At 37.3% G+C, this 25,747-nt stretch overlaps 4 protein-coding genes across 5 annotated transcripts in view; 3 read left to right on the forward strand and 1 right to left on the reverse strand.

Annotated features, from left to right (window-relative positions):
- Positions 1 to 4,822, forward strand: part of LOC116286293 (protein mono-ADP-ribosyltransferase PARP4) — a 37,409-nt gene extending 32,587 nt beyond the window's left edge. Inside the window, exons 41-44 of the mRNA XM_031692753.2 lie at positions 729 to 832; positions 1,390 to 1,443; positions 1,692 to 1,791; positions 2,941 to 4,822. Coding sequence (XP_031548613.1) covers positions 729 to 832; positions 1,390 to 1,443; positions 1,692 to 1,791; positions 2,941 to 3,230 — 548 coding nt within the window. The 3' untranslated portion in view covers positions 3,231 to 4,822. The remainder of the gene's footprint in view (positions 1 to 728; positions 833 to 1,389; positions 1,444 to 1,691; positions 1,792 to 2,940) is intronic.
- Positions 4,823 to 7,212: 2,390 nt separating this feature from the next.
- The window catches only part of LOC116286308 (ras-related protein Rab-8B), a 48,771-nt gene continuing 30,236 nt past the window's right edge, over positions 7,213 to 25,747 (forward strand). Inside the window, exons 1-2 of one of the 2 annotated variants that reach the window (XM_089038296.1) lie at positions 7,213 to 7,319; positions 18,446 to 18,620. In XM_089038296.1, the coding sequence (XP_088894422.1) occupies positions 18,447 to 18,620 (174 nt within the window). In that variant the 5' untranslated portion in view covers positions 7,213 to 7,319; position 18,446. Of the gene's footprint in view, positions 7,320 to 10,511; positions 11,638 to 18,445; positions 18,621 to 25,747 lie in introns of those variants that run through there. The other variant, XM_089038295.1, reaches the window with a different exon arrangement.
- On the forward strand, positions 8,509 to 10,079 carry LOC116286307 (uncharacterized). Its single transcript, XM_031692779.2, has one exon. The coding sequence runs from the start codon at positions 8,719 to 8,721 to the stop codon at positions 9,649 to 9,651; it is 933 nt and encodes a 310-aa protein (XP_031548639.1). The 5' UTR covers positions 8,509 to 8,718; the 3' UTR covers positions 9,652 to 10,079.
- Positions 12,301 to 17,277, reverse strand: LOC116286306 (mitochondrial genome maintenance exonuclease 1). Its single transcript, XM_031692778.1, has 4 exons — positions 17,125 to 17,277; positions 15,346 to 15,702; positions 13,877 to 14,194; positions 12,301 to 13,212 (listed from the first exon to the last, which is right to left on the reverse strand). The coding sequence occupies exons 1-4, from the start codon at positions 17,200 to 17,202 to the stop codon at positions 12,640 to 12,642; spliced, it is 1,326 nt and encodes a 441-aa protein (XP_031548638.1). The 5' UTR covers positions 17,203 to 17,277; the 3' UTR covers positions 12,301 to 12,639.

Here is a 25,747-nt window from a genome sequence, read left to right on the forward strand (position 1 = left end):
AGAAGTGCTGCAAAAGGAAGGACTTTTACAATTAACCTTATATTTACCATGTCGAAGAATATAAGGGCATGTTAGCGATAGTAGTGATGAGAGTGGTGGTGGTGATAGTGGTTGTGGTTGTAGTAAGGATAGTAGTAATGATGATGGTGGTGATGATAGTGGTGGTGTTAATAGTAGTGGTGATGATAGTGGGATAATGATAGTGGTGGTGATGATAGTGGTGGTGATGATGTGGGGGTGATGATAGTGGTGGTGATGATAGTAGTGATAATGATAATATTAATAATAATGATTAATTAATGATAATTAATGATAGTTAATAATAATAATATATTATTATTATTATTAATGATAGTGGTGGTGATGATAGTGGTGGTGGAGTGGTGGCGATGGTGGTGGTGATGATAGTGGTGGTGATGATGGTGGTGGTGATGATGGCGGTGGTGATGATGGTGGTGGTGGTGATGATAGTGGTGGTGGTGATGGTGGTGGTGATGATGATGGTGGTGGTGATGATAGTGGTGGTGGTGATGGTGGCGGTGGTGATGATGGTGGTGGTGATGATGGTGGTGGTGGTGATGGTGGTGGTGATGATAGTGGTGGTGGTGATGGTGGTGGTGATGATGATGGTGGTGGTGATGATAGTGGTGGTGATGATAGTAGTGGTGGCGATGTTAAAAGTAGTGTAGTGGCGTTGATGTGGGTAACCTGTGGTGTGCATATTTTAGATATGAAGTCCATGCTGATGGAAATGGACCTAAAGCTCGATACAGCATCGTTGAAGGCGGAACAAGAAAAGAACAGGAGAATGAACATGTACAGTACACTTGAGGTAAGAAAACTTACATGTATGAAACTTATATTTTACAACCACCACTCCCCGTATATGGGCTCTTTGTTTAGATTCGCTCGACACACACTACCACTATATTCACTAATTACAACACACAACACTCAACTCACATTATGATTTTTATTTAGATCTTATTAACCGAGCGGGAGGTCTGTACGGGATAATCTTGACCGAGGTCGGTCGAGCTCGCTGCGCTCGGTCTGTACCCGACCGAGGTCAAGATTATCCCGCACAGACCGACCAAGCTCGGTTGATAAGAGTTTTATTATATGACCACTTTTCATTGAAAAGGACAAAATGTTTTCGCCGTAAGATTAATATGCGATCGAACCGGTTAATACCGGAGAATCTAGACCAGTCCGCGATGCGATCTATCCAATCAGATTGCTCGATTTGCTAGTGTCCAGGCTCTAAGATTCACGGTCATATAATAAGGAGGGAGAAAAACCAGAACACTTAGAGAAAGATTCTTGTACGAAACAAGAACTCACCAAATTCAAAAACTGGCTCAGTCCATTTCTCGCTTTAAACAACAGGCACTACCTCATAGAATTCCCAAAATTGAACAGGTCTTCAAGCTACAAAATCCGGTAAGTATAATCCTCATGTCCGTTTTGACATCAAGTGAAAAAGAAAAACGGAATAACAGAGAAAGTTTTGGTATATTGATAAAGCAGTCGAATATGCGTAACAAACGGCATTAATGTGATCCTGAAGTAGGAATCGAACACGAGACCCCAAGTGTCGACCAAGTGTGAGAAGCGAGTGTGCTATCGCTACACCTACCTTGATTCTCAAGGTCTTGATCTCCATGTGATGGTTTTTATTATGTCCACAGGAGGGATATTGGAGCATGGATAATCCTGTGTTCTGGTCCGTTCACCTGGATACAAACAAATGCATAGCAATTCTTAAAGATGCTGGTGCAATGTCTCTTGGTATGTATTATGTACATCTATTATAGTACATTGTTCTAGTAGGTTCAGGAGCGGATTACCCAATCCGTTCTTGTTTTATACTTCAATGTTTTAATGCACCTCTTTAGCTTGGGCGTAATGTATCGTTTCTTTGTTGGTTGTCCGGGGGGGGGGGGGGGGGGGTACTCCCCTATATTTGCTACACGGGTATGTGCCGCCCTATAGGGTATGGTTTTTCGGCTTTTGGGTCTGGGGTAGGGTATCATTCTTTGACATTTGGTCTTGGATATGGTATCATTTTTGTCTGGGATAGGGTAACGATTTGGTCGTTTTTGTCTGGCGAATAGGCTACGCTTTCTGCCGGCACAAAGACAATAAAAACGTTGATTGCAATCTATTGAATAACCGTCATTTCCGTCATTTAGTCTGGGATAGGGCGTTCAATTCTTTGTTTTAGTCTGGGGTAGGGTATGTAAAATCAAAATTTTAGGTCTGAGATAGGGTCAGGGTTTTGAGGTCCTGGCGGCACACCCCTACCCAAGTTGGGGTGGTAGTACCCCCCCCTCCTCCGGGTTGGTTGTGCAAAGAAACTTGTTCTGAAGAGAATGACACGTGGTCTGAAATGGGGACACGTTACGGCCAAGATAAAAAGTTCTATAGCCATTAGATAACAGACCTGTGACTCTTGATTTGGGTGATGCATTTGACACGTTTTCAATCGAATCTTTGGTAGAAAAAAAGTTCACATGCAAGCAAGAATCTCCCCTGGGTCTGCATCAATAACTACCAGTTATTGGGGGAAGGGGAGGAGGAAGTGATTATACTATAATCAGCATAACCAGCAATCAGGCGTTAACAGATTTAACAAATAACTGAATCGAGACACTGGCATATTACGATGATTTATGAAAAAACATCTAGATTTCGTCCTCTAAAAGATTCGAAAGGCCATTCTTGTCTGATACAAGCAATATCATATAAGGCAGCGATAAACAAAAAATGTTCGCTCAGTGCTAGACCACAATGCGCCATGTTTACTACCTCTTACCGCGAGTATTCACTTTGCATCCTCCAACCGTTACATACGCGCAACTATTTAGATTTGAGTCGTCAACTCATAAGGTACATTTTTTAGTCAAATAATAACTTCATTCTTGTTGTCTTTGACAGGTGTTGAAGTCTTCCATCAAATTTTCAGATTCTTTGCCACCCTGATGATGCTGTTTCTTCTAAGATCCTGCTTTCCCAGCTTGTTTTCGTTCTCTCTCAATCCGTTTGGGAAGAAAGAGACTGAGGTGGCAGAAGAATGGAAAGAACAAATATCTAAAGCGTTCTGTTGGCTTAAAGCTGTCGACAAGAAAATCCCATCACTCTGTTGGCGCTTGGAGCTCGGTAGTGACTGGGAAATAGCAGCTAACTTGATGAATTCTAAGTGTATTGATTATGATAGTGATATCTGAGTATAGGTACCACCCACGGTAGGTATTGGGAAAATGGTATTGGCAAAGAAGTTAATGGGCCTTTTTCACGCGGCAACCATGTTTAATGCCACGTCAACAAACAAAACGAGTAAATTTCGTCTGCTCATGCTCAAAGTCTGTTTGTAAGTCCAAAACGTCTTTGTTTTGTAAAAACAGTATGCAAATTTGTGTTTCTGACTGGTCTGCCAAATGGACTCTGAAAAATATAAGCCGTTCCGGAGTTGTAGAAATGCGTTGCAATAGTTTGACTGTCTTGAGGAACGTTCCATCAATCAGTTGATATTTCATGCATCAAGAAATGAAATGAAATTTGAAAAGCACATGATAATTAAGGTTCCCTATTTCTTTTCACTATCAGAGAGCGCCGCCATATAAGTATTAAACCTTCCCCTGAAACAGCCACATGGTGCAACGCGTTCTCCATTTCCAGAAAGGCTAATACACAGTAATATTTCGGTAAACGGCCTTGAAAAACGTCGGTCAAAGATCTGAAATCTGAGACCGTGTAAGGCTCTATAAAGTGTAATATATTTACAGCCGGGCAACGTAGTTTCCTTTTAGATTGGAATATGAAGCATGACCTTTGAGATTTTTTTGAAATGTGATTTTTCATATTTTAGTCAGAAAACGTAAAAGCACAAAAAGTCCGTAAGTTTTAGATCGCCCATTTCAGATCTCCGACCGACAATATTTTTTTTTCAATTATGTGTAATCGAAGAAAACGAACATTTACTTTCTCACTAAAACTCTCCTGCTGAGATCTTGAAAAATGTGCAGAATGCGCATGCGCTAATGCTTATCTCTAGTGTCGCTGCCGCTTTGGAGGAAAATTGGTAACGACATCGTGAAGCGTTGGATTCGGCTGGGATTAAATTAGAGGACGTCAAGACACTGAGCCTTTCATAAATCATCATAAATAGTTTAATATCTTTATAGTAAAAGTTTAACATCACTCCAAGAGTATATTTTTGACGGTTGTCTTTTGTAGGGGAAGGGCATTTGACATTTCCCTAAGTTCCTGCTTACATTTTATGAAATTCTCCTGCAAGAGCGAAGTTTGTTAATTGCCACATTACTTTGTCTAACTGATATCAAACTGATTAGACAAAAGACCCAATTTTACAGTGTCATTTAAATTGTCCTACAGCAGAAACATTCTTGATTAGGCTAGACTACGTCTCCAATCTTTATGATCAGTTTTCACTTTAGGCACCCTGGGCTCCAGAGGTCCTGATTCGTTGCATTCGGGTGGGTTTAGGCGAACAGCAACAGACGGACCGGCAAGGATAAATTACCTCTGGACCCCAGAGGTAATCAGTTGGTTGTGAACACGAAGAGGCTTCATCTTGTTCTTGATCGCTTCATGTCTGTACAACATATCCCTTACCACAGCACAAACACCATGAATACCTTACTTGGCAATAGTGACTATTTTAAATTAATCGCATCAGGAAGTAGAAATGTGTATTTTTAGTTATTATATATCAAACTTTCTTAGCATTAAAAATAAATCGTAATAAGATTTAAATTGTATAAGAATAAAAACAATTAAAAAAAAGTAAGATATTTAGTGAAGTTTTTCCTGTTTTCGCTTTCCAGTTCACTTAAACCACTCAGGTACCACCAGTGTCGGAAAATGTGGGGTAGGAGGCAATAAAAACGGGTTTAGCCGACACCTCCCCCCTCCCCTCAACAACTATCTAACCGTACATACATACGAACGCACATACTTTACAAGTGCACTTGGCTTTTTAATGAGTCAAGAGGGTTCTATGAATATTCTTAAATAAAACCAAGTAAATTGCGTGAATAACATTCTGCATGTTATTGCATTTTTATTAATGAACTAAAGATCAATCGGAAGAGCAGACTGTCCAGCTTTTATACTGAATGGTGGAACGTGGCCACGGTGGGTGGGTGCTCGAGTACCTCCATATCCGCCCGACCCCGAGCCCCCCTCCCCCCATACCCCCCTCGACCACTCACGTTTTGGATCACGTCGTCATCACTGATTTGTGTCTAACACCTTTGGATTATTTTTTTGTATGATAAACAGCTGTTTCCATATGACTGCTTAATCACGAGTTCTTGGGCCTGAAGCGCAAATCGCAATTTCACCCCGACCAATACTACGTCCGGTGTTGCTGAACTGTTCAGACTGGAATCCTATGCGTACAAACGTTACGTGCATTTTAAATGAATACAATACCGTGGTGTGGGTATCGGAGACAGGAAAACGAAAAAACGTTGCTTTATTCGAAACCAACACAATTTTAAGCGATTTCGATTGTTTAGAGCAGATTTCGTATGAGGGGAAACTCCCTGGCGACGTGATCTGAATTTATCATGTTTTCCGTTCTGAACCGAGTCAAATAAATACTTAGTAACGCTTGTTTACAATGCTTCGATCAATAAGTATAATTAGCTTTAGAGCTCTGTGCCCGGCGTTGCGTTTTTCATGCAGGCCAATCAGACATGGCTCCAGCTTGTCTCTTTCCTTGTTGTATGTTCATTTGGCTGAATTTCGTTTCATTAACACTTGATTAGTTGATTAGAAAAGGGTTAAAGCTGATAGGAAAACTGGATGGAACAGCTACTAGCTAGTTACAGAAACATATACAGTATGCAGAATTTATTATAAATAACAGGGATTTTTTTCCAAACGGGATGAAGATGCTATTGAAATTATTAAAACGTGTTCCGTTTCTGGTTCATTCATTCATTATTATCTTGAACAGGCTTAAACTAAAGCTGTTGACGTCATCATTAACATCAAAGCCAAGGTCTTCCGAGAATCATGGAAATGACAAAAGATGAACGCACTCTTGTCTCTTGCCGAACCATTTAATAAACTTCACATGCTCAATATGTTTTCCGCGGGTTCATAGTACCCTCTACAGAAGATATACCTCAGTATCAAACCCCTACATCATTAGCTTTGCGAGGGTCAAAGGATCGATCGCATCAGTTGACGGATAGAAAACGTTCACTCGATGACTTTCAAGTATGCGGATACTTACGTCAAGACCATTTCACCAATTTTTTTTAGTCATTTTCGTATCATCGCTTCCTGGAAGTACCTGGCTGGGTGGTTGGTGGTTGGTGGTTGGTGGTAGTAGTGTTATAGTATGCACTGAGGAGATATGAAGTGGTAATGATCATGATAGGTCAAATATCGTAGTTGCGAAAAAAAGCTAGTTTTTGCTTATTTATTTTTCAGTGCTTTCTAAGTTTATGCATCCTAAACGTTTAAAAAGAGTGAGTAGTGACTGGACTCGGGGGGGGGGGGGGGGGGGGGGGGGGAAACTAGAACTGATCAGAACAGCCATTTTTACGATTTAGGAAATGATATCTAGAATTCGAAAGTTTTTTCTGTGTTTGCAAAAATGTTTGATTATTAAGGAATGGTGTTCTTTCAGTACAAATTGAGTACTTTAAAAAGTACTTGAACCCTCATAACATGTACGATCAGTATGTTGCTTAGGTTGCCTAGGCTAAGCCGGCAAAGACGAACTGAACCTCGGCAGACAACTGTCGCCCGCGATCATTTGGCATAGAAGGTGAAAGAAAACCATTCTATATTTGAATTATTTTCTTTCCTTTTCGTTCATTCTAGGAAATACAGGTAGTTTTAGGTAATTAAGAATTTCATCAACCATTGACTTGAGGCTAGTAAACTGATGATGATCATGTGATGCGTAGGTTTCTGTACTTATGTACCATTCGTTTTCACTGCCTTTGAGAAATTGAAATTTTTCTGAAATATTAAAAAAGAAATGATAAAACTTCCAATGATTTAATAAGGGAGTATTTATTTGCTTCATCCCCAAAGGGGAAATTCCTTACAGCAAACCTGAGCAAACCCCTACCGTACGTGACTAATTTCCCAAGCATGCGTGACAATATTCCCTTATATGACATCATGAATCACGCATCACACAGGAACTTAGAATATTATGAATCATCGCCGAAAAGACTTTAGCTCGTAAAGACCGAAGCTGGATGAGATAATACAAGTGAAAAATATTATTGTGAAAAACGCTGTTTAAGCATCCGTTACAATGTTACGTAAGTATTGAAAGGATGAAGATTTTGTTTTGTACAGGCAGGATTTCGGTTGAAAATTCTCGACGGAACACTGAAAGTAAACTAGTAAAAAAAGCATATATCTTTAATAAGTTGTCTTAAAGACAAAAAACTTTTAGAATTGTAAAGGATTATGTGTCTTATTTCCTTTTATGAAACGAAGAAAAATTAAAACCTTTTTTATATTAATCTTCTTTCTCCTTAATGCGGTTCGTAAGAATATTTCTAGGCGTTTAAAAAAATGGTTTGCCTATCCACTAGCAAAACCTTCGACTGCTAAGGATATCTGTTTTCTGTCTCAACTTACGATCCTCTTATTATTGTTAAAAAACTCTGATGTCTTATAACATGAATAGTCATCTTTCCTGACGACCAAATTTATTGCCTTTTTAAATATATTCATAGCTTCTATAAATACATGCTATTGTACTTGTTTATATTTTAGGAGAATATACTGATATTCTCACCGCATGACTTCACGCTATTTGCCTACCTCTTCAAACATTTTCAAATTCAATATGCATGTACAGTTAAAAAGATTTTTTCGAAGCAATTTATTTTACTGTAAATGTTTGTCCATTTAATACTTGGAAGTTTTGAAAGGATTTTTTTTAGCCAACTGCGGGGTCACGTGGTCCAAGCGATAGATCTAAAGAATCGATGTTTTACATCTGTTCGATTTTCTTGTTAATATTTTATAATCTTTACGATTTTGGTCAGACTAGACTTCCTGTGGTCTGTGCAGATGGAAAATATGTCAAGGCAAACTAGTTGAGACATTGTGTACGAACCACTCCACGTTGAACTAACAGATTGATATACCATTCCTTTGCTAAACATTTCCCGTTTCTTCTTATTCCTTCCTCATCTCGCTGTCTTGTCTTAGTTTCTAGTTTGTTTTCAATCGTTTCTCGAAGTGTCGTTTTAAGGAGACAATTTTCGAAATTGCAGAGATACAAAATTGCAGTCCAATAATTTAAGAAAAAAACATTTCAAAGAATAAATTTCAAAAAATAAAAGTGAACTTTTTACCCTACGAAGAAAACAAAAAAATTAACTCAGCTCGTTTATTTTATTTTATTTTTTTCATATTCTTAATAAATTAAAAAAAAAAAAAAAAAAAAAAAAAAAATCAATAAATCACTAACTCTAGAAGGAAGTCCAAGGGAACACAGGAAGTAGGTGCCAGTCCCCGTCTGAGTAATAATAGAGTTTACGTCTTCATCAGCAAGTTCCGGAGTTCTTCATTCATAAGCTGCAGTGATCGCGATGAGACGTTGGAAAAGCACTGTTTCCAAAAGTGTAAAAAAAGATCTAATAATTGAAAGAGGACTAGAGAAGAGTCCAGATCGCACTTGTGGACGATTGTTAAGACCATTAGATGGCCGATGGATCCAGTGTTAGGAATCTTGAAGGCGGAAATGACAGTTCTGCTAGTAGTATCTCTAGCAAGTCAACCATTAGTACCTTTAACGAGCGAGAGTTTATTCTTAAGTTACTAAGCGAAAAACGAACTTTATTAGCTGCTTTGCATTCAGAGAAAAAGGACAAACTTAAATGGAAGAGTGAGTATGAAAAACTCTTTGAAGAACGAAGTACGTTGGATCGAAGTGTGCAAGATGATTTGACAGATCCTACAGGATGTAGCATGAGACTCGGTACATTGACCTTGGGCGAAGAGGGAGCCGCATACCAAAATGAAAGTAAGATTTTGCATAACAGAGTAAGAGAACAAGAAAGAACAATTCAATCATTGAGAAGCCAAAATGCATCATTATTAAATCAAGTAGCTGTGTTACGATCTGAAGTAATAAGACTAGCAGGATCGCTGAGTAAACTGGATGTTCAGGTTGATACAGAGTTACTCAAAGAGCAATTAAGTTTATACGAAGAAGATTTTCAAAAAGAAAAAGATGATAAGGTTAATGCACAGAGTAAAATATCAACTTTGAACGAACAACTACGGGATTGTCAGGATTTAATTTCGAGTTTAACCGTTGAATTGGACATGTACAAGACAGCTTACGAGCGAGAGAAAAAAGAGAAAGAAAAGATGCTGTTAAAAAGTTTGCAACGTGATACACAAAGAACTACCGTTTCGTCAGAAAACAAGAGACAAAACCGACCGCAACCATTACCAAAACCTCAACTGCAAGTTGTCTACCCTGTTGTAAACACACAAGCACATGAGGACGATACAAGGCGAAGACAGCAACTCCAGCGTGTTGGAGTATTTACTAGAGATATGCAACGATCGCCGAATTATGATTTATATGGTAATGATGGGGATCCCGAGCCACATTGGTGGTCATAGTAAATATATATATATAGTCGACATTAGATAGAGTCTTCTGTAATCAAAACAAATTGTGCTAGCTAGTTAACAACACGCTGAATCTCTGTAAACGCATATCTATCAGTTTCTTATGGGCATAAATAGTACAGACTTTTGTACAACAATAAAGGCAAAGGAGAAGGGTAGGAGGATTTGACCCCCAGGTCTTCATACGGTAGGTACTTGATTGGTATATTTTTATAACTTCCTCTAGGATTTTTTAAAGATAAACAATGACTCGGGAACCGATTATTTCGTTGAATATTCATATTCAAATAAATAATTAGCGGAGGATTACAAATTATGATAGTTAAAAAATTCCTAGCAGCCAAGTAGCACAGAAAAAAAACCCGTTTAAAATTGTACAAAGATTGAAGAAATTATTAAAACATCAAGGAAAGAAACTATATTTTTTTAAATCATTTTTGTGAGAAATTTTGCCTAGTTTTCTTACTTTTAAAGTATTCCGTTACATTTTTATCTTTTTATTTTGGAAAAAAGGAGAAGTGTCGAGTGTTTTTCGGTCGCGTTTTGCATTGCCATTTCAGTTCTGGAACGCGGGCCTCCGCATATCTTAACCTTTCATGACCCTTCCAAAAGATACGGTCTGCCACACGAGCAAAAATGATATGACAAAACAGCGTATTTCCTTGTGTTAGGCATAATTTTAGACACCACAAGAAAAGAAAATATTTACAATTTTATTGATAGTTTTCTCGTAGTCATTTTATGTAAAGTCTATTGTTAGGGATTCGAATATGGCTCGTGGATACAGGAAGTTGATTCCTCACATCAATGACCTTTAGAAATTTGATTGACAATCACTTCCTCTTTCAAAAAGTTCCTAGAAATCAAAAAAATTCATAGTCTACTTCATATTTAAAGAAACGGTGCTCCCGGTTATGTGCAAGTTGGCATGTTTCAGTTCGAAATCCCAAACAGAGGAAGTAGTTTTCTGGCGAATATGCGGGTTTACAGGGAACAGATTGGTTCGAAAATCGTCTGCTGGGAATGTTTCATGTTTCTAGATTTCTTTCCCCACAAAATCAATATGGCGTCTTATCTCAGTATTCAATATCTTTTACATCAGTTAATCCATCAAGAAATATAAAATCTAGGTCAAGAAACAAATAAATAAATAAAAAATCTAACAAGGAAAATGCTAAAATGAATTTTGGCGCGAATTTCGTGACGCCCGTCTTGTAACCTAATTGAACAAAGCTTTTCCCTAACAACGAATATATTTACGATCAATCCTCGTAAAATATGTTTGGATATGATAAACCTATTATCATTTTGATAGTTTGTTTGATCCATCAGTTGTCAGCTGTTTGAAAAGCTACAAACTACGTTATATTTAGTTCCGCTTTTGCTAAACCGAGGGAGGGATTTGTATAGGGCATTGCCGTTCCTCCTCCCCCCAAGCTCTAGTTTTGTGGCTTCTTCCTTGTTGGCCCGGCTGAACTGCTTTCAGCGATTATTTGACCTTTAATTAAAGCAGCGATGCTATCGGTTGTGTGGCAAGGATTTAACGTTAGCATTAACGTATCAAAATAAAGTAAACTAAGGCTTCATTTCGGTCTTATGTATAGCCGGCTTTAAACACTATTAAAACTTCCTTTCCTATTAAAGCATCATTTACTCGAAATTTTCTGCAAAATAGAAGGACTTGCTAATAGCAGCTACTCATTTAGCTTGGGCCAATAGTTACTGTGATATGTTTCGATCTTTTTGCCATGACTTGGTTGGACTGCGTAGGCCGACAGCTTAAGGTTACGGTATACGTTGGGTAATGAAACTAATAAATCGAATTTCTTTCACAGCCCACATGTTAATATTCTTTAATCCACCCACCTTAGCATTCAATAGCTTTCGAGCATTATAACAACAGTGTCTCGTCATCGTTTAATTTTCTCCACACGAAGAGGAAAACTTAGCCTTGGCAAATCCAAGGTATACTCGCAGGTACTGACAGGTATTTCAAGTTTGTCATGTGAATACTGTATGGCGAATTACAGCTCTAGTCATTCCAAGAACTGATAATAGCATGCCTTTTGGATGTAAGAACCAATTTCTTAACCCAAAGCATGTCGCCTCTTGTGACTATCATGGCCAATATTTAAGAAATTTTTTCTTGTTTTCGTTGGAATTTCCGGGCAATTGCGCTTTAAACTGTGAAGAATTGAGTAAAACAAACGTTTTGAAAAGGTGCTAAATTTATGACATACAATTTTTAAAAAATCGCCTTAAATAAGAGACATCCATCCTCAATGGCATATCGGGCTAGCAAGCACGGGTTTATTTTCCAGCTATTATTATGTGCTAGACAACAAAGGCATGCCTGTTCAGTATATTTGGCATACTGATGTTATTCGTCAACTTCCCGCCAAGTACCGCGTGAACAGCGAGACTGATATTCGTTGTTCTATTTTCTGTTACAAGAAAAAGTTGTTTACTAAATGTCATCTGCATCTGTGCATAGATTTCCACCATTAAGTACAGATTCTAATGCTAGAAAAAGGCCAGTGATAATTGTTTAAATATATGATGTTGCGAAGACCAAAGGGACAAAAAGCAAACAAAACATTCTTTTTTTTTCTTCCTGACAAGGCATCCACAGCATAAAAGTGTCTTTGAAAGTGTTTCATCATTTTATCAAATTCTATAAATCTTTCTTTAAATACAAAAGTGATTTATAAACAAAAATCATACTGTCTTTTCTACCATATTGTTTTTTTCCTTTCACATGTAGAGTGGTCAAGATGAACCCATGAAAAGGTGCTTACTATGTAGACAATAGAAAACAAGAAAGCAAACGACTTTGACTTTGCCCAAATTCGTAGTATTCATTCTTAGTACTTTTTCATGGGTTCAGTATTGCGTGCATTCAATCTAATTTCTTTTAAATATAAAAGTGATAATAGAAAACAAAAATATTTTAAAAAATATGATTACAAAAATACAGTTTTATGCAGACCCATGTTTTCCTATTTTTTTCTCGTGAAACTGGTTCCCTTTCTTTGGAATAAGATCCATGCTATTAAATATCTTCTTCATGGATACTTTAAAAATACTGGTAATATAGTGAGTCATTAACAGTCCTTTAGATATCAAAACACGACCAAATATACTCTCAGTCAATCCTGTCAGATTTCTCCATGTGGCAACGATTTCTTCATCTTTTACTGTTTTTCCAATTTCATTTAAGGATTTTCCTCTATTTTGCTTAACATCAAAAACAGGTTGCCTTCTCACAAATGATTTCAAATTTTGTCCATTTTCGATCATCTGTGCTCCTTCTGAAAGTCGTTCTTGAGGACCATTCTCATCAGAAATCAGAGAAGTACTAACATATTGGTCCTCGATTATGGCCCAGCCAGTTCTCTTTGGTTCTACAGAGTCTCTAGATTTCATAGCCTTATACTGATGGAGTCTGATAAGCCATTTCTCCCAGTATTCTTCACATAGTTGTTCATTCATGATATGTACATCTGCTGGGTCACCATTTTCATATGCTATCACAAGGACACTATTTAAGATCTAAAGCAGACAGAAAATAAACGTTAAATGAAAAACTTCAACTTAAATTGTACTTCATTGTTGTTCAGCTATCATCACCGTCAACAGGTCATTACTATCATCATTAAGTGTGCTTAGAATATCGAGTTTTGGGTGAACTTGGTCTGTTGAAGAAGCTAGAGAGGCACTTTGCTATGCCTTGTGCAACACACCCAAAACTTGATTGAAGCACGCTATTTAATGATCAATACTTTTTCAGTATCTTCAAAACCACCATCACCATTCATTTTAGTCAACATCACCATTCATTTTTGTCATCATAACCATCATCACTAACATCTGCTCCATTATCAGAATTCGGCTTAATTAATTAAAAAAGAAAAAGAACAAATAAATATGAAGATATGCTCAGACTTATAACACATCAAAATATGCTAAATTCTAAATATCTAGTGACATGAAACAAATATGCATTAAGATCTTTTAATGGTCCCCAGAAAACAACCACTTGTTAGCCCTTGCCATCCCTTTCCTCCCAACAAAGGTTAGATATAGAGTGAATATTAGGACATGGTCCAGGACTGAAGCTGACCTATTCACCTCCCTTAATCAATACTTCCTGACAACAATCACTTAGCAGCACTACAATCAATTATATTGGACTTAAAATTACATTTACCGTTACCTGAAATGGATAGTCTAGGTCAAAGTTAATAGCACCGGCATATGCAGAGATTTGTATTGGGTAGGAATGACACTGGGTAAGATTAACTTTCTTTTTCTGTGAGGTCTTCCAATCTATTACTGAAAGTATTCCCATATACTCTGCAACAAGGTCAATTGTGCCAGCGTAACCAAGACTTGAGTGCACAACAGAAGATTCCACTGCTAATGGGTTGGAGATGTTTGGTAAAACATTACAGACACTCTTTATGAAACCAGATGTGTGTAACTTGTGATGCCTTTCATTACTTGATTCTGCTGCAAAATATTCCTTCATATCCTGTATGAAAAATAAAGGAATTTCATGTCAGCCATACTTTATGCTGGCAGCCAGGCTGCATTAGAACATAGAATGAAGAATTATCAAAATAAAATTTGGCAGTTAAAAGAATTTTTTTCACTGGCAAATTTCCAAACAAAGATCATATATAGGTTTATACTTTTATAGTGTAGTGTAGTTGATAAACCTAAGAAAAAGTTCTAACTAATTATGATTATTATGATTATGATTAATATTAATTGCACACATCCGGGACCACATGTACCATGTGTTACTCTCAACTTGCTATCATTTTTTACCTTCTGAAACACATATTTTATGTAGATATATCATTAAAAAGGAAATACCAACTTGGTTCTTGCAGAATTACTGAAAAACACCATGTGCATTTGATGAAAGTGGCTCAATACACCCTTGCTACAAATTTTTCATTTTATCATGCATGCATTAGTCAATTATTCCAAAAAAACATTCATTTTTTTCACAAAGGAAAGTGGATTAAAAAATATCAATGCTACACTTTGTGAAGCATATATTCGTTGCAAGCCAGAGGCTGCAATAATTTACTTAAACAGGCTTACTCAGGATTTTTTCAAAAAAAATCCCTTTGATAGACTTATGGCTAGTGTCAGCTAACAGCTTTAACTAACCATAAGTTTAACAGGAAAAAAGGAATTACTTAAAAATTATTTGCCTCAGGCGAAGTGATTATCGGGGAATGTTTACCGAGACGCGAGTGTTCGAGCTGCAAGTTAAACATTCCCCAATAATCACTGAGCCTGAGGCAAATAATTGTTTTAGTATAAATACACAGGTAATTCTTTCACAAAAAGAGAAAAAAGAAGATAAAAGGCATTTTTTACGGGTAACAGCAACAAAGCGGCTAGCCTCCATTTAGGATTTTGGCTCAAAGTGATGATCGTGTGATAGTGTGAGTTTCTTGACCAATCAGCGTGCAAGATTTTCTATAATCACCTGCATATTTTTACTAAATATATATACAGCTATTTCAAAAAAGCTTTGGTGAAGATTTTGTTGTATGTTGCATTTACTGCATTTGCATTTACATAAGCTTGAAATGTATTTTATTCATATTACTACTGTTAAGGTTGAGCACTGGTCATGTCAACCAATATATGGCCATACATTACCTGATGGAAAGTGGTTCCTTTAATAGTTGTGTCTTTCTGCATCAAGCCAAACTTTTCCTTACCAAACCTTTCAATATTTGATTTTCTCCAGTTCATCAACCCAAAGAATTCATTGGGTGGTTTAGTGTTTGATAATATTGTAGTAACACTTGGGTACCTCTCCAGGTACATCCTGTTACCCCCAACAGAATCACTCATCTGATGGTTAATAGACAGTGGCTTATGTATGCACTGCAAGTATCTCTGGTTATTCACTGGTTTTCCGATGTTCTTAAATGGTATTTTGGATTTTGCTGTGCTTTCATCATAGTCTTTATGAAGTTGGTGTAGAAGCCTTGCATTCACTAAATGTTCCACCTGGAAAAAATATCACTTAAGTATATAATTAAGGGATAATAATAACAATAATCTTTATTGATGCTATCGACATCACAAAGTGTTTTACAGAGGGTTCCTCTCAAAATAATTGATGCTTAGTGTGCACACATTCAGTTCTGGACGCCTGCAGAAGGTTGTTTAATTCCCTTGTTTTGCACTGCCTATTTTTCTGTGCATATAATAGGACTAAAAGCATGGAACTTACACAGTTTAACCATTTTCAATTCATAAAGAGTGCAAACTATAATATATCCATTAAATAGCTATATTTTAAATTTTACTTTTTTCTCTTTTTTGAGTCTAAAAAAATGTGATTTTTGTAAACCTCATTTGCTCTTGGAAAAGTGTCAGTTTCAACCATTTTGCAAGTTTTTTTCCCTCAAAATAAATTGAAAGCAATAATAGTAACCTCCCTTTACTTATTTGAGATTTTTAATAATATCTGTGTTTGGTATTATATATTAAAATATAAAGATTATTTGCTAGATTTTCAGATATTTTTATGAGAATTCCCATTTTTGCATTCCACAAATTTATGTCATTTTTTAGATCAAATTTGGCATTTTCTAAAAATAGTCACATATATTTTTCACATAATGGAGTTTTTCCTCAAAACTATGTAGTTGACATAATGAAAATATTGCTGGTTTTTATAATTTTTTCAGAAAACTCCAAATGTTTCATTCTCAAAACGTTTGACTTAATGGCAATTTTTTCCTTTACCTTCTTTATCATAAAAATATATTTTCAAATTCTATTCCTAATTAACTTTTATTTGTAATCATATGCAAAATCTCAAATCACCTTAAAATTGTTATTTTGAAAAAGAAATATATCTGGTTATTTTTAGTGTGAAAAATATTCTCAATTATAGCGATATTTCGATATTTCGCTTATAAGTTATTCTAGAGACAATGTAACGAGTACAATCTATACTTTTTTTCATTCTGCTAGAAAGTAATGATTTTGTACCCATATAAAAATGACTGCATTCCCCATATCTTCCATTGTGCACTCCCAAGTGCCCCAACTGTCATTCATTTTTTTATAAGAAATGCTATTTTAGGACTAAACTTTAAGGTCAAATCTCTAAAGAATACATGATTTCATAAATTTATCTGAGACCAGCTCGATTTCATAAAATTTATGAAATCAAGCTGGTCTCAGACAAGTTTCATAAATCTATGAAAACAAGGTGGTCTCCAGTTCATATAAGAAGCAGCAAATGTAACAGTATTTTTTGAAAGGATAATTATATGAACTTCATTTCTGTCACTGATAAATATCTTGATATCTTTTGTTCATTTTTTTCAATAACTGATAAAGTCGATAAAGTAGATGTAGATGCTAGTCAGTCACTGCAATAATATCATTTTGTGTTTAATACTACGAGTTAAATACCTTCGCTTTTTGGATATTTCTCAGATCAAACAAACATCTGTATGGTTTAGTAGTATTCTTCAACTGATTCTGAATCATTTTAAGATGTAAGGAGGCCCAGTATGAAGTACGAATGTTATTTTTTTATCTTTTCATTGTTACGCGCCATTTTGAAAATATAGCATATCAGATTGCAAGCTGTGACGTCATGCTTATACACAGGGAACCCAACCAGAAACTCATAGAGAGAGTGGCGCCACCGCAAATTCAAATAAGTTAAAAAAAAGGACTACTTTACTTTAGTAAACCTAGGAAGATTCATTATGTCAGGACCTAAAGAATACTTAAGTTAAAAATTTACAAATTTACAGACACTTGTATGACTGGGAGAGAGTAAAAAATATTTTAGTAACTGAAAATTTATGCCAAAAAATAGATGAGAATGGAGTTGATGCAGAATAATTTTATTTTTGTATCATTATTTCAAATGAGATTAGTACTTTGCTTCAAAGCTCGATTTGAGCCCACGATATGCTAGTCTCCCTCGCATAAAAAAACGGATGCGAGGGAGACTAACGATATGCGCGCGCTCAAAAACAGATTTTATTGAAGTAAATATTGATTGCAATCGATTGTAAAACCGTATTTTTCGTCTTTTAGTCTGGGATAGGGTGTACACTTTTTATTTTTAGTAGGGTATGTAAAATCTAAATATTTTAGGTCTGGGATAGGGTCAGGGTTTTGAGGTCTTAGAGGCACACCCCTACCCAAGTTGGGGTAGTAGTACCACCCCCCCCCCCCCCCGGGGGAAGAACCATACGCGTTTTGAGCTTCAACAGGGCAAAACCCTCAAATTTTGCACGGGACTCTCTATTTCTTAATAGCTTATTTAAATGAACGTAACTCCTAAAAATCTAGGTTATATCAACATTTTAGAAAAAGTTGAATATTCTAACACATGAAAAAATAGATTTTTGTAGGGAATTTTGTTCGACTTTATCAGAGTTTTTAAGAGCACCGAAACTACAAAATATGACAAATCAATGTATCTCTTTGTCTTTTTGTCTGGAGGAAAAGCAGGGGGGCTTTGAAAAAATCACACAAAGAAGGGGGGGCTTTAATAGTATTTGCTGACTTAAAGGGGGGGTTGAAACGAATAATTAAGGTATGTCTGAAAGGTCACAAGGAGGGGAGGTCAAAAAAATTATTTTACATAAAATTGGGGGCGTTGTGAATTTTTCCAATGTTTTTTTCGATTTTTCCTCCATCAACCTCGTTCCCAGGGCCCTGATTCATAATCGACATGGGCTGCCTGTGTTTACCTTCCCTTATTCCTTTATAGAATGGCGGAAGCTGATTATGTTTTCAAGGTTCTAGTGATCGGCGATAGCTGTGTTGGTAAATCGAGCTTAATACGACGGTTTCACGAAGGCAAGTTTGAAAAAAATTACCTGTGTCATACTATTGGAGTGGACTTTTCTATACACGATCTGGAACTAGACGGCAAAAAAGTAAAGGTAAAAAAAGAGTTTGCAAGTTCATCAATTTTCGTTGTTTGACTCATTCGGACTTATTATACCAATGACAAAAAGTATCTCGTTTTAGTTTAACTTAGTTTTTAGCAATAATGATACTTATTCATTTATCTCACGATCATTGAGTGTCATTCGAAAGATTGAGCGGGACGTTTCGAGTTCAAACTTCTACTAGTCTTCATCATGCGATGGGGGTGTAGTACAAAAGTATTGGAAATCGCACGGTCTCGAGTACAATTTGGAATTAAAAGGTACGAGTGATGTTTTGTTTCAAAACTTTCAAAATATATCAAGAGTATCTATCAATTCCGTGCAATTTTTCGTTTATAATACACTCAACAAAATGAGATTATAAATTGAGGCTCTACCACAGGTAGCCCAAGCTGGCTATTAGTGTTGATTTATCGTCAAAATACAGTAAAAAATAATATTCAAAAATTCGGATCATATTAGCATCTTATGCTTGCAATAAAAATGCAGTTGAACCGAAGAAAGTCATGGTTGTTGATTGTTTTTATCATTGTGAGCCCATGCATCAGAATAAAACCATCGCACTCTCAGCATATACAGCTGTAGTCTGCTTGCAGTATTATGGAAACTAGGGTACAGATGATCAGACTGCTGCTTGCAGTACCTTTGATAAGTTTGGACCCTAAGTAGTCAACATACAGTATACTATACTAAACAGTGGTTAGTTTAGAATGTTCCTTGTCATATTGCTGTGACAGCTCAGCTCTTTAGCCTCTCTTGCAGACGTCCTTTGTGTTAGTCCCTTCTCCTTCCCAACTAATGTGTTAATTAACTTGTTAGTGGGGAAGGAGAAGGGGACTGACACAAAGAACATCTGCAAAAGAGGCTACTCAGCCAGCTGATCTGAGAATATTTTTCAAAACTGAGGTGTCATCCTTAGTAGCCTACTCACTTACATTAGGTAAGAAAACACTGCATGCTTCAAACTAGGTCCTGGATCACAGCGTTCTCCAAGAGCCAAATACTCCAAAAATGGCAAAGTAGGTCCTGGCTGTCCAGCTCACAGAATAATCATGCTAAAAATTTCCAAAAGTACCAAAAACATGATGTACAAACCTGTGGTGCTAAAATCCCTTGTGTACTCTCACTTCTTCAAGATAATGTTGATTTAAGGAGGTTGGAAAGTGTTTTGTGCCTTCACATACACTTACAATTATGAACTAAAAAAATAATAATATGGCTATAATATGACAGCAAGTAAACCAGGAAAGCCAAAGACTATAAACCAAAGATCACAATGAACATGAAAAAATGATGTAAGACGTTGCTATGACAACATCAGAACCCCTGGTATGCCATCAAAATGTTCATTTAAAAAATCATAACTCAGGAACTGTTTCAAGGGGAGAATGCAAGAGATAAAACAGTCGAGCACATGGTCACAAACCGGAAAACATCCGGGACTTTAATCCTAACATTTACACAGGGATCGCAATATTGCTACATCCCCTCTTCAATAAAGAAAAAAATAAAATAAAATAAAACTATAAACTGTAAATATATAACAATCTGGTCCTTGAATATGGAAAATGTCAACTTGTCTTAATGTTCTAACTATGAGTGTTTAAAGTGCTACTACGACGAAAATCGCTCAAACTTGGATTCAGCTGAAACTTCCTAAAAATACTCTTTTAAGGTCCAATATTCACTGTATGAAGTGTTTTCTCGATATTCAGGACGAAAGTATGATATTTTTACGATTATTTTTTGGAGTCTGTGACGTCATACACTCAACATCAAACATTGCTACATATATTTCTTTGTATATAAATCCTTAATTTATTTTATTCCTATGAAGCCCAAAGGGTGGCTAATGTGCTTATTTCACATTACTTGTGACTATGATTTATATTTTGGGGTGTTTGGGTATTTCTTTCTCCCTTTACTACTGATATTTTGATCATAAACTACAAAGAAATGTATGGAGCGATGTTCGATGTTGAGTGTATGACGTCACAGACTCCAAAAAATAATCGTAAAAATATCATACTTTCGTCCTGAATATCGAGAAAACACTTCATACAGTGATTATTGGACCTTTAAAGAGTATTTTTAGGAAGTTTCAGCTGAATCCAAGTTTGAGCGATTTTCGTCGTAGTAGCACTTTAAGTGTTTTCAATGTTCAGCTTTCTCTGTTTATTTTCTGACATAGCCATAAAGTCTCTTTGGTTGTTTAACTTGTCTTCCAGATCGTGTGGTTACAATGTCCTTGATTGACTTTGGTTGTCCATTGACATTTGATGCTTTGGATGTTTTTGCTGACTTGGATGGTTTTGTTGCCTGTTGTGGAATTGTTGACTTGGGTACCTGTTTTGGCTTGGATGAAGGGCTGGGAACTCTTGGTGGATCTTTTGATTTTGGCTTGACTGGTTGTTCTCGTGTTACCATTGGTTCTTGTCTAATTGTGGGTGGAGGTTTGTTGGTTTTCTTGAGGTGCACCCGATTTCTTCTGTATGTTTCGTCTGGTGCTTCAATTTCATAGGATCTTTCGTCAAGTCTCTTGTTCACTACTGCTTTCTTCCATTCTTTGTCGCCCATCTTTTATGGTTTCATGCGAATAATATCACCTTCTTCTAGTGGTTTCAGGTCTTTGGTGGTCTTGTTGTACTGGCTGGATTTGTTTGACTGCATCTTTCTCAGTTTCTCTCTTTCACTGTCTAGGATATCTTTACCTTTTGGTTTCAGGAGACTGCTTGCCATTGGTAGCAGGGTTCTTGTTCTGCATCCTTGGAGTCTTTGTACTGGGCTACTTCCAATGCCTTGAGATGGTGTGTAGTTTTCTGATGGGTGTCATCACTACTGATAACTTTGGGAGGAATTTGGCAAGGTATTGTATTGTACCTTGTAGTCGCTGAACTTCTTCCTTGTTTGTTGTGTTGGCCAGTTTGGTGATGGCTTCTACTTTTGTCTCATCTGGTTTCATCTCTTGTAATCATGTGGCCCATGAAAGTAATACTTTCAGCTTTGATCACAGCTTTGGCTTTGTTGAGTTGGATGCCTTTCTCTCTGCATCTTTGGAGTACATCTTTCAGCCTTTTGTTGTGGTCAGCTTCAGTTTCAGCTGCTTCATCTTTACCATAAACTATTATGTCATCGGCTATGGATTCCGCTCCATCTAGGTCAGTGAATGCTTGCTGGAGTCATTTCTGGAATATTTCTGAGCTGACTTTCAGCCCGAAAGGAAGCCTTTTCCACCTGTAGTGGCCAAAGGGGGTGATCATTGTAGTTAAATAGCTGCTTTCTTCATCTAGTAGCAGTGATGATAGCCTGACTTCAAGTCGAGTTTTGAGAAGTACTTAGCAATGTTAAGCTCATGTAGGATGTCATCCAGTACTGGTAATTCGTACAGTTCTCTTTTGAGTGCATTGCTCAGGGGTCGAGGATCAATACAGATTCTGAGCTCATCAGTTGCCTTCTTCTCTGTTGTAGACATTCTGTTACACCAATCAGTTGGTTCATCTACCACTTGTAGTATGTCTTGCAAAACCATTTTTTCTAGGGTAGCTTTGGTTTTCTCTCTAAGTGCAACCAGTAGCTTTCTAGGTGAGCACTGAACAGGTCTTGCATCCACTTCTACTTCAAGGTGAACAATTCCAGGTAAAGTACCAGGTCTCTCTCCAGAGAACACATCATCATACTGTGTCAGTAGGTCTTCAGCTGTAGGGGTTTGGACAGTGTGCAGTGATATGAAGTTGTCATAGTTAACAGTTATTAGTGACATTTGCTCTGCTGCATTTCTACTTAGTAGTGGAGTGAAGGTGTCAGGTTCTATTACTACAAAGTGTACCTCGTACTTTTTATTGGTGACTGGGTTTTTTCAGTACTGCTTTGCTTCATCCCAGAGCCTTCAGGGTAGAGTTGTTGTACATCTGCAGAGTTATGTTGCATGGAGTTATCACTGAGTCTGCTGGTAGAAGTTTCTTTGGTATGACATTCACGGTGGCTCCTGAATCTACTTGAAAAGTCATCGGCTTGTCTTTAACTAGCATTTCAGCATAGATGGCTCCTTTTGGATTAGTGCAGTTCACTGTTTCTACACACAAGACAGATTCTGTATAGTCAGTATCACTATCACTGTGGTCAGTTTCATCCTCTTCATCTTGCAGCATGTGTAGGCGTTTTAGCTTTTTGCAGCAACATGCAAAGTGGTTTTTCCTTCTGCAGAGGTTGCAGGTCTTGCCCCAGGCTGGGCACTTCTCTATCTTCTTCAGATGTCTCAGGTTGCAGAATAAACAAGTAATAGTAGGATGTGAGGACTAATCCTGAGCTGACTTAGATTCTTTTCCTTTTGGTTTTGAGAATTTGGGTTTAGTCTTGTGTACTTTGCTTACTTTTGTAGCGGTGTAGTCAGTCATTGTCTTGAGTTGGTTCGCTGCAGCTTCTGATGATCGGCAGATGTCAAGCGCCATTTTAAGGTTGAGTTTTCTTGTTTGAAGTAGGATTTTCCTCGTTTCTCCGTCCTTAATTCCAAGTACTAAGCGGTCCCGTATAAGTGAGTCAGATAGGCAGTTGCAGAAGTTGCAGGTTTTAGCCATGGAGCGTGCGCTCAAGAAAAGCCTTTTTGAGCCTCCTTATCCAGCGCTCCACAGAGAAACCTCCATAGATGAACAAAATGTCTCAAAATTTCCAGTTTTTGAATTATCTCTAAATCAAGTTGCCATTGCTTCATGGAAGAAAAAATTTCCTCTCTTGAAGATCTGCTCAACTATAGACCTATATCGAATCTTCCGTTTGTTTCGAAGTGTTGCAAGAAAGTGGCGTCTTCACAACTAACTGCCTATTTAAATGACAATAGCTTAACTGAACCTTTTCAATCTGCATATAAGGAACGCCACGGCACTGAATCTGCCCTTATTAGAGTACAGAATGACATCCTTCGTGCCATTGATGATGACAAATGTGTTGTCCTGCTGCTTCTAGACCTGTCTTCAGCATTTGACACTGTAGTTCATCGCATCCTGCTTTCAAGACTCTTTTCTCGTTTTGGAGTACGTGGTAAAGTTCTTGCTTGGTTTCGTTCCTACCTTGCTGATCGCAAACAAGTCATCTGTGTTGAAAACCAACGATCGGACGTTTTCAACTTGGAGTACGGTGTGCCACAAGGATCCGTTTTGGGCCCAGTCCTTTTTACTTTGTACACTTCACCATTAGGCGATATAATGCGGCATCATGGTGTTTCATTTCACCTCTACGCGGATGACACGCAGATTTACTACGCATTCAACTGCTCCATTGGAGGTGACATGGATTCTTGCAGATACCGGGTTGAAGCATGTATACGTGATATTGATTGCTGGATGCTGTCCAACAACTTGAAGCTTAACAACGACAAGACAGAGTTTCTTCTACTGCATGCGCAGCATCGTCCATCACCACCACTGGACACTATTTCTGCTGCTAACGAACTCATTAAAGTTTCTGAACATGCAAGGAACATTGGTGTAGTTTTCGATAGGACTCTAAGTTTAGCTAAACAAGTTACTGCAGTTTGCCAGTCTGCTTTTTACCATATTAGGAACATAGCACGCGTTAGAAGGTATTTAAGCTATGACACCACAAAAATCCTAGTTCATGCATTTGTGACTTCGAAGATAGATCATTGTAATTCTTTATTGCTTGGCTTACCCAAACACCTTGTGCAACGCTTACAATATGCTCTTAATGCTGCCGCTAGGCTTATTAGTCTTTCACGCAAATCAGATCATATTACACCAGTATTGATGGAGCTGCATTGGCTCCCAGTTGAACAGCGTATTAAGTATAAGATCCTTCTTTTTGTCTTTAAGGCAGTGAATGGTATTGCGCCAACTTATCTTAGTGATTTAGTGTGTCCTTACGTTCCATCTCGCACATTGCGTTCATCTGCCAAGGGATTGCTCAGGGTACCCAAGTTTAAGCTTAAGACCTATGGCGCTAGGGCATTCTCCATTTGTGGGCCTGTGTTATGGAATACTCTTCCCCAAGATATTAGATTATGTTCAAGTTTGGATAGCTTTAAGAAAAAGCTAAAAACATTTTTATATAAAGAGGCTTATGGTTAGTTTTTAAGATTAGTTATTCATTTTATATATATTTATAATTACTAGATTATTATATTTTTATAGAATGTAGTCATTAAGATAGTTTAGTAGTTAGATTTTTGATTATTTGATATTTCAGTAATTATTTATATTTGTTATATTGTTTGTAAAGCGCTTTGAACATAGGTAAAAGCGCTATAGAAATAAAGTTATTATTATTATTATTATTATTATTACACCACTGGTGAACTTTGTACCTCATTTACATAAAACTCTGAAGATGTCAATCCAAACTCCAAATATGGTTTTTCTAGGGCTTGCAGTATGGCTAGGTCCATAAAAAAACACTTTAAAAAATCCATGGACCCTGATATACATGGATCCTAGGACACCCTTTGATACTCCCCTGATATACATGGACCCTAGGACCCACCTTTGACACGCCCATGATATAGATGCACCGTTGGACCCCCTTTGATACACCCCTGATATAGATGGACCCTAGGTCCCCCTTTGATACACCTGTGATATAGATGGACCCTAGGACCCCCTTTGATACACCCATGATATAGATGGGCCATAGGACCCCCTTTGATACACCCCTGATATAGATGGACCCTAGGACCCCCTTTGATACACCCATGATATAGATGGACCCTAGTACCCCCTTTGATACACCCATGATATAGATGGAACCTAGGACCCCCTTTTATACATCCATGATATAGATGGACCCTATGACCCCCTTTGATACACCCCTGATATAGATGGACCCTAGGACATGCTTTGATACATCCCTGATATAGATGGGCCGGTTGATGGACCCTAGGACCCCCTTTGATACACCCATGATATAGATGGACCCTAGGACCCCCTTTGATACACCCCTGATGTAGATGGACCCTAGGACCCCCTTTGATGTGGTTGTCGTGCAACACTTTTTCCCATTCGAATTCTTATGAAATACTAGATTTTGTATTTTGCTATTCCTCTGATCCTATTGTAGACATGAGCTCAAACTTTGTTTTCTTACAATGCATTACATCAAGGTGCTTATTT

This window comes from Actinia tenebrosa, unplaced genomic scaffold, assembly GCF_029948245.1.
Source record: "Actinia tenebrosa isolate PJP-AT-01 unplaced genomic scaffold, QUT_ActTen_1.0 PGA_scaffold5__44_contigs__length_20552954, whole genome shotgun sequence".
Classification (NCBI taxonomy): domain Eukaryota; kingdom Metazoa; phylum Cnidaria; class Anthozoa; order Actiniaria; family Actiniidae; genus Actinia; species Actinia tenebrosa.

Coding starts and splice junctions, on each gene's coding strand:
- LOC116286306 (XM_031692778.1), bottom strand. CDS start 17,202: ATGATTCAGAATCAGTTGAAGAATACTACTAAACCATACAGATGTTTG. Junction 15,703..17,124: donor GAAATATCCAAAAAGCGAAG/GTATTTAACTCG, acceptor TATTTTTTCCAG/GTGGAACATTTAGTGAATGC. Junction 14,195..15,345: donor AAGGAACCACTTTCCATCAG/GTAATGTATGGC, acceptor TTTTTCATACAG/GATATGAAGGAATATTTTGC.
- LOC116286307 (XM_031692779.2), top strand. CDS start 8,719: ATGGCCGATGGATCCAGTGTTAGGAATCTTGAAGGCGGAAATGACAGT.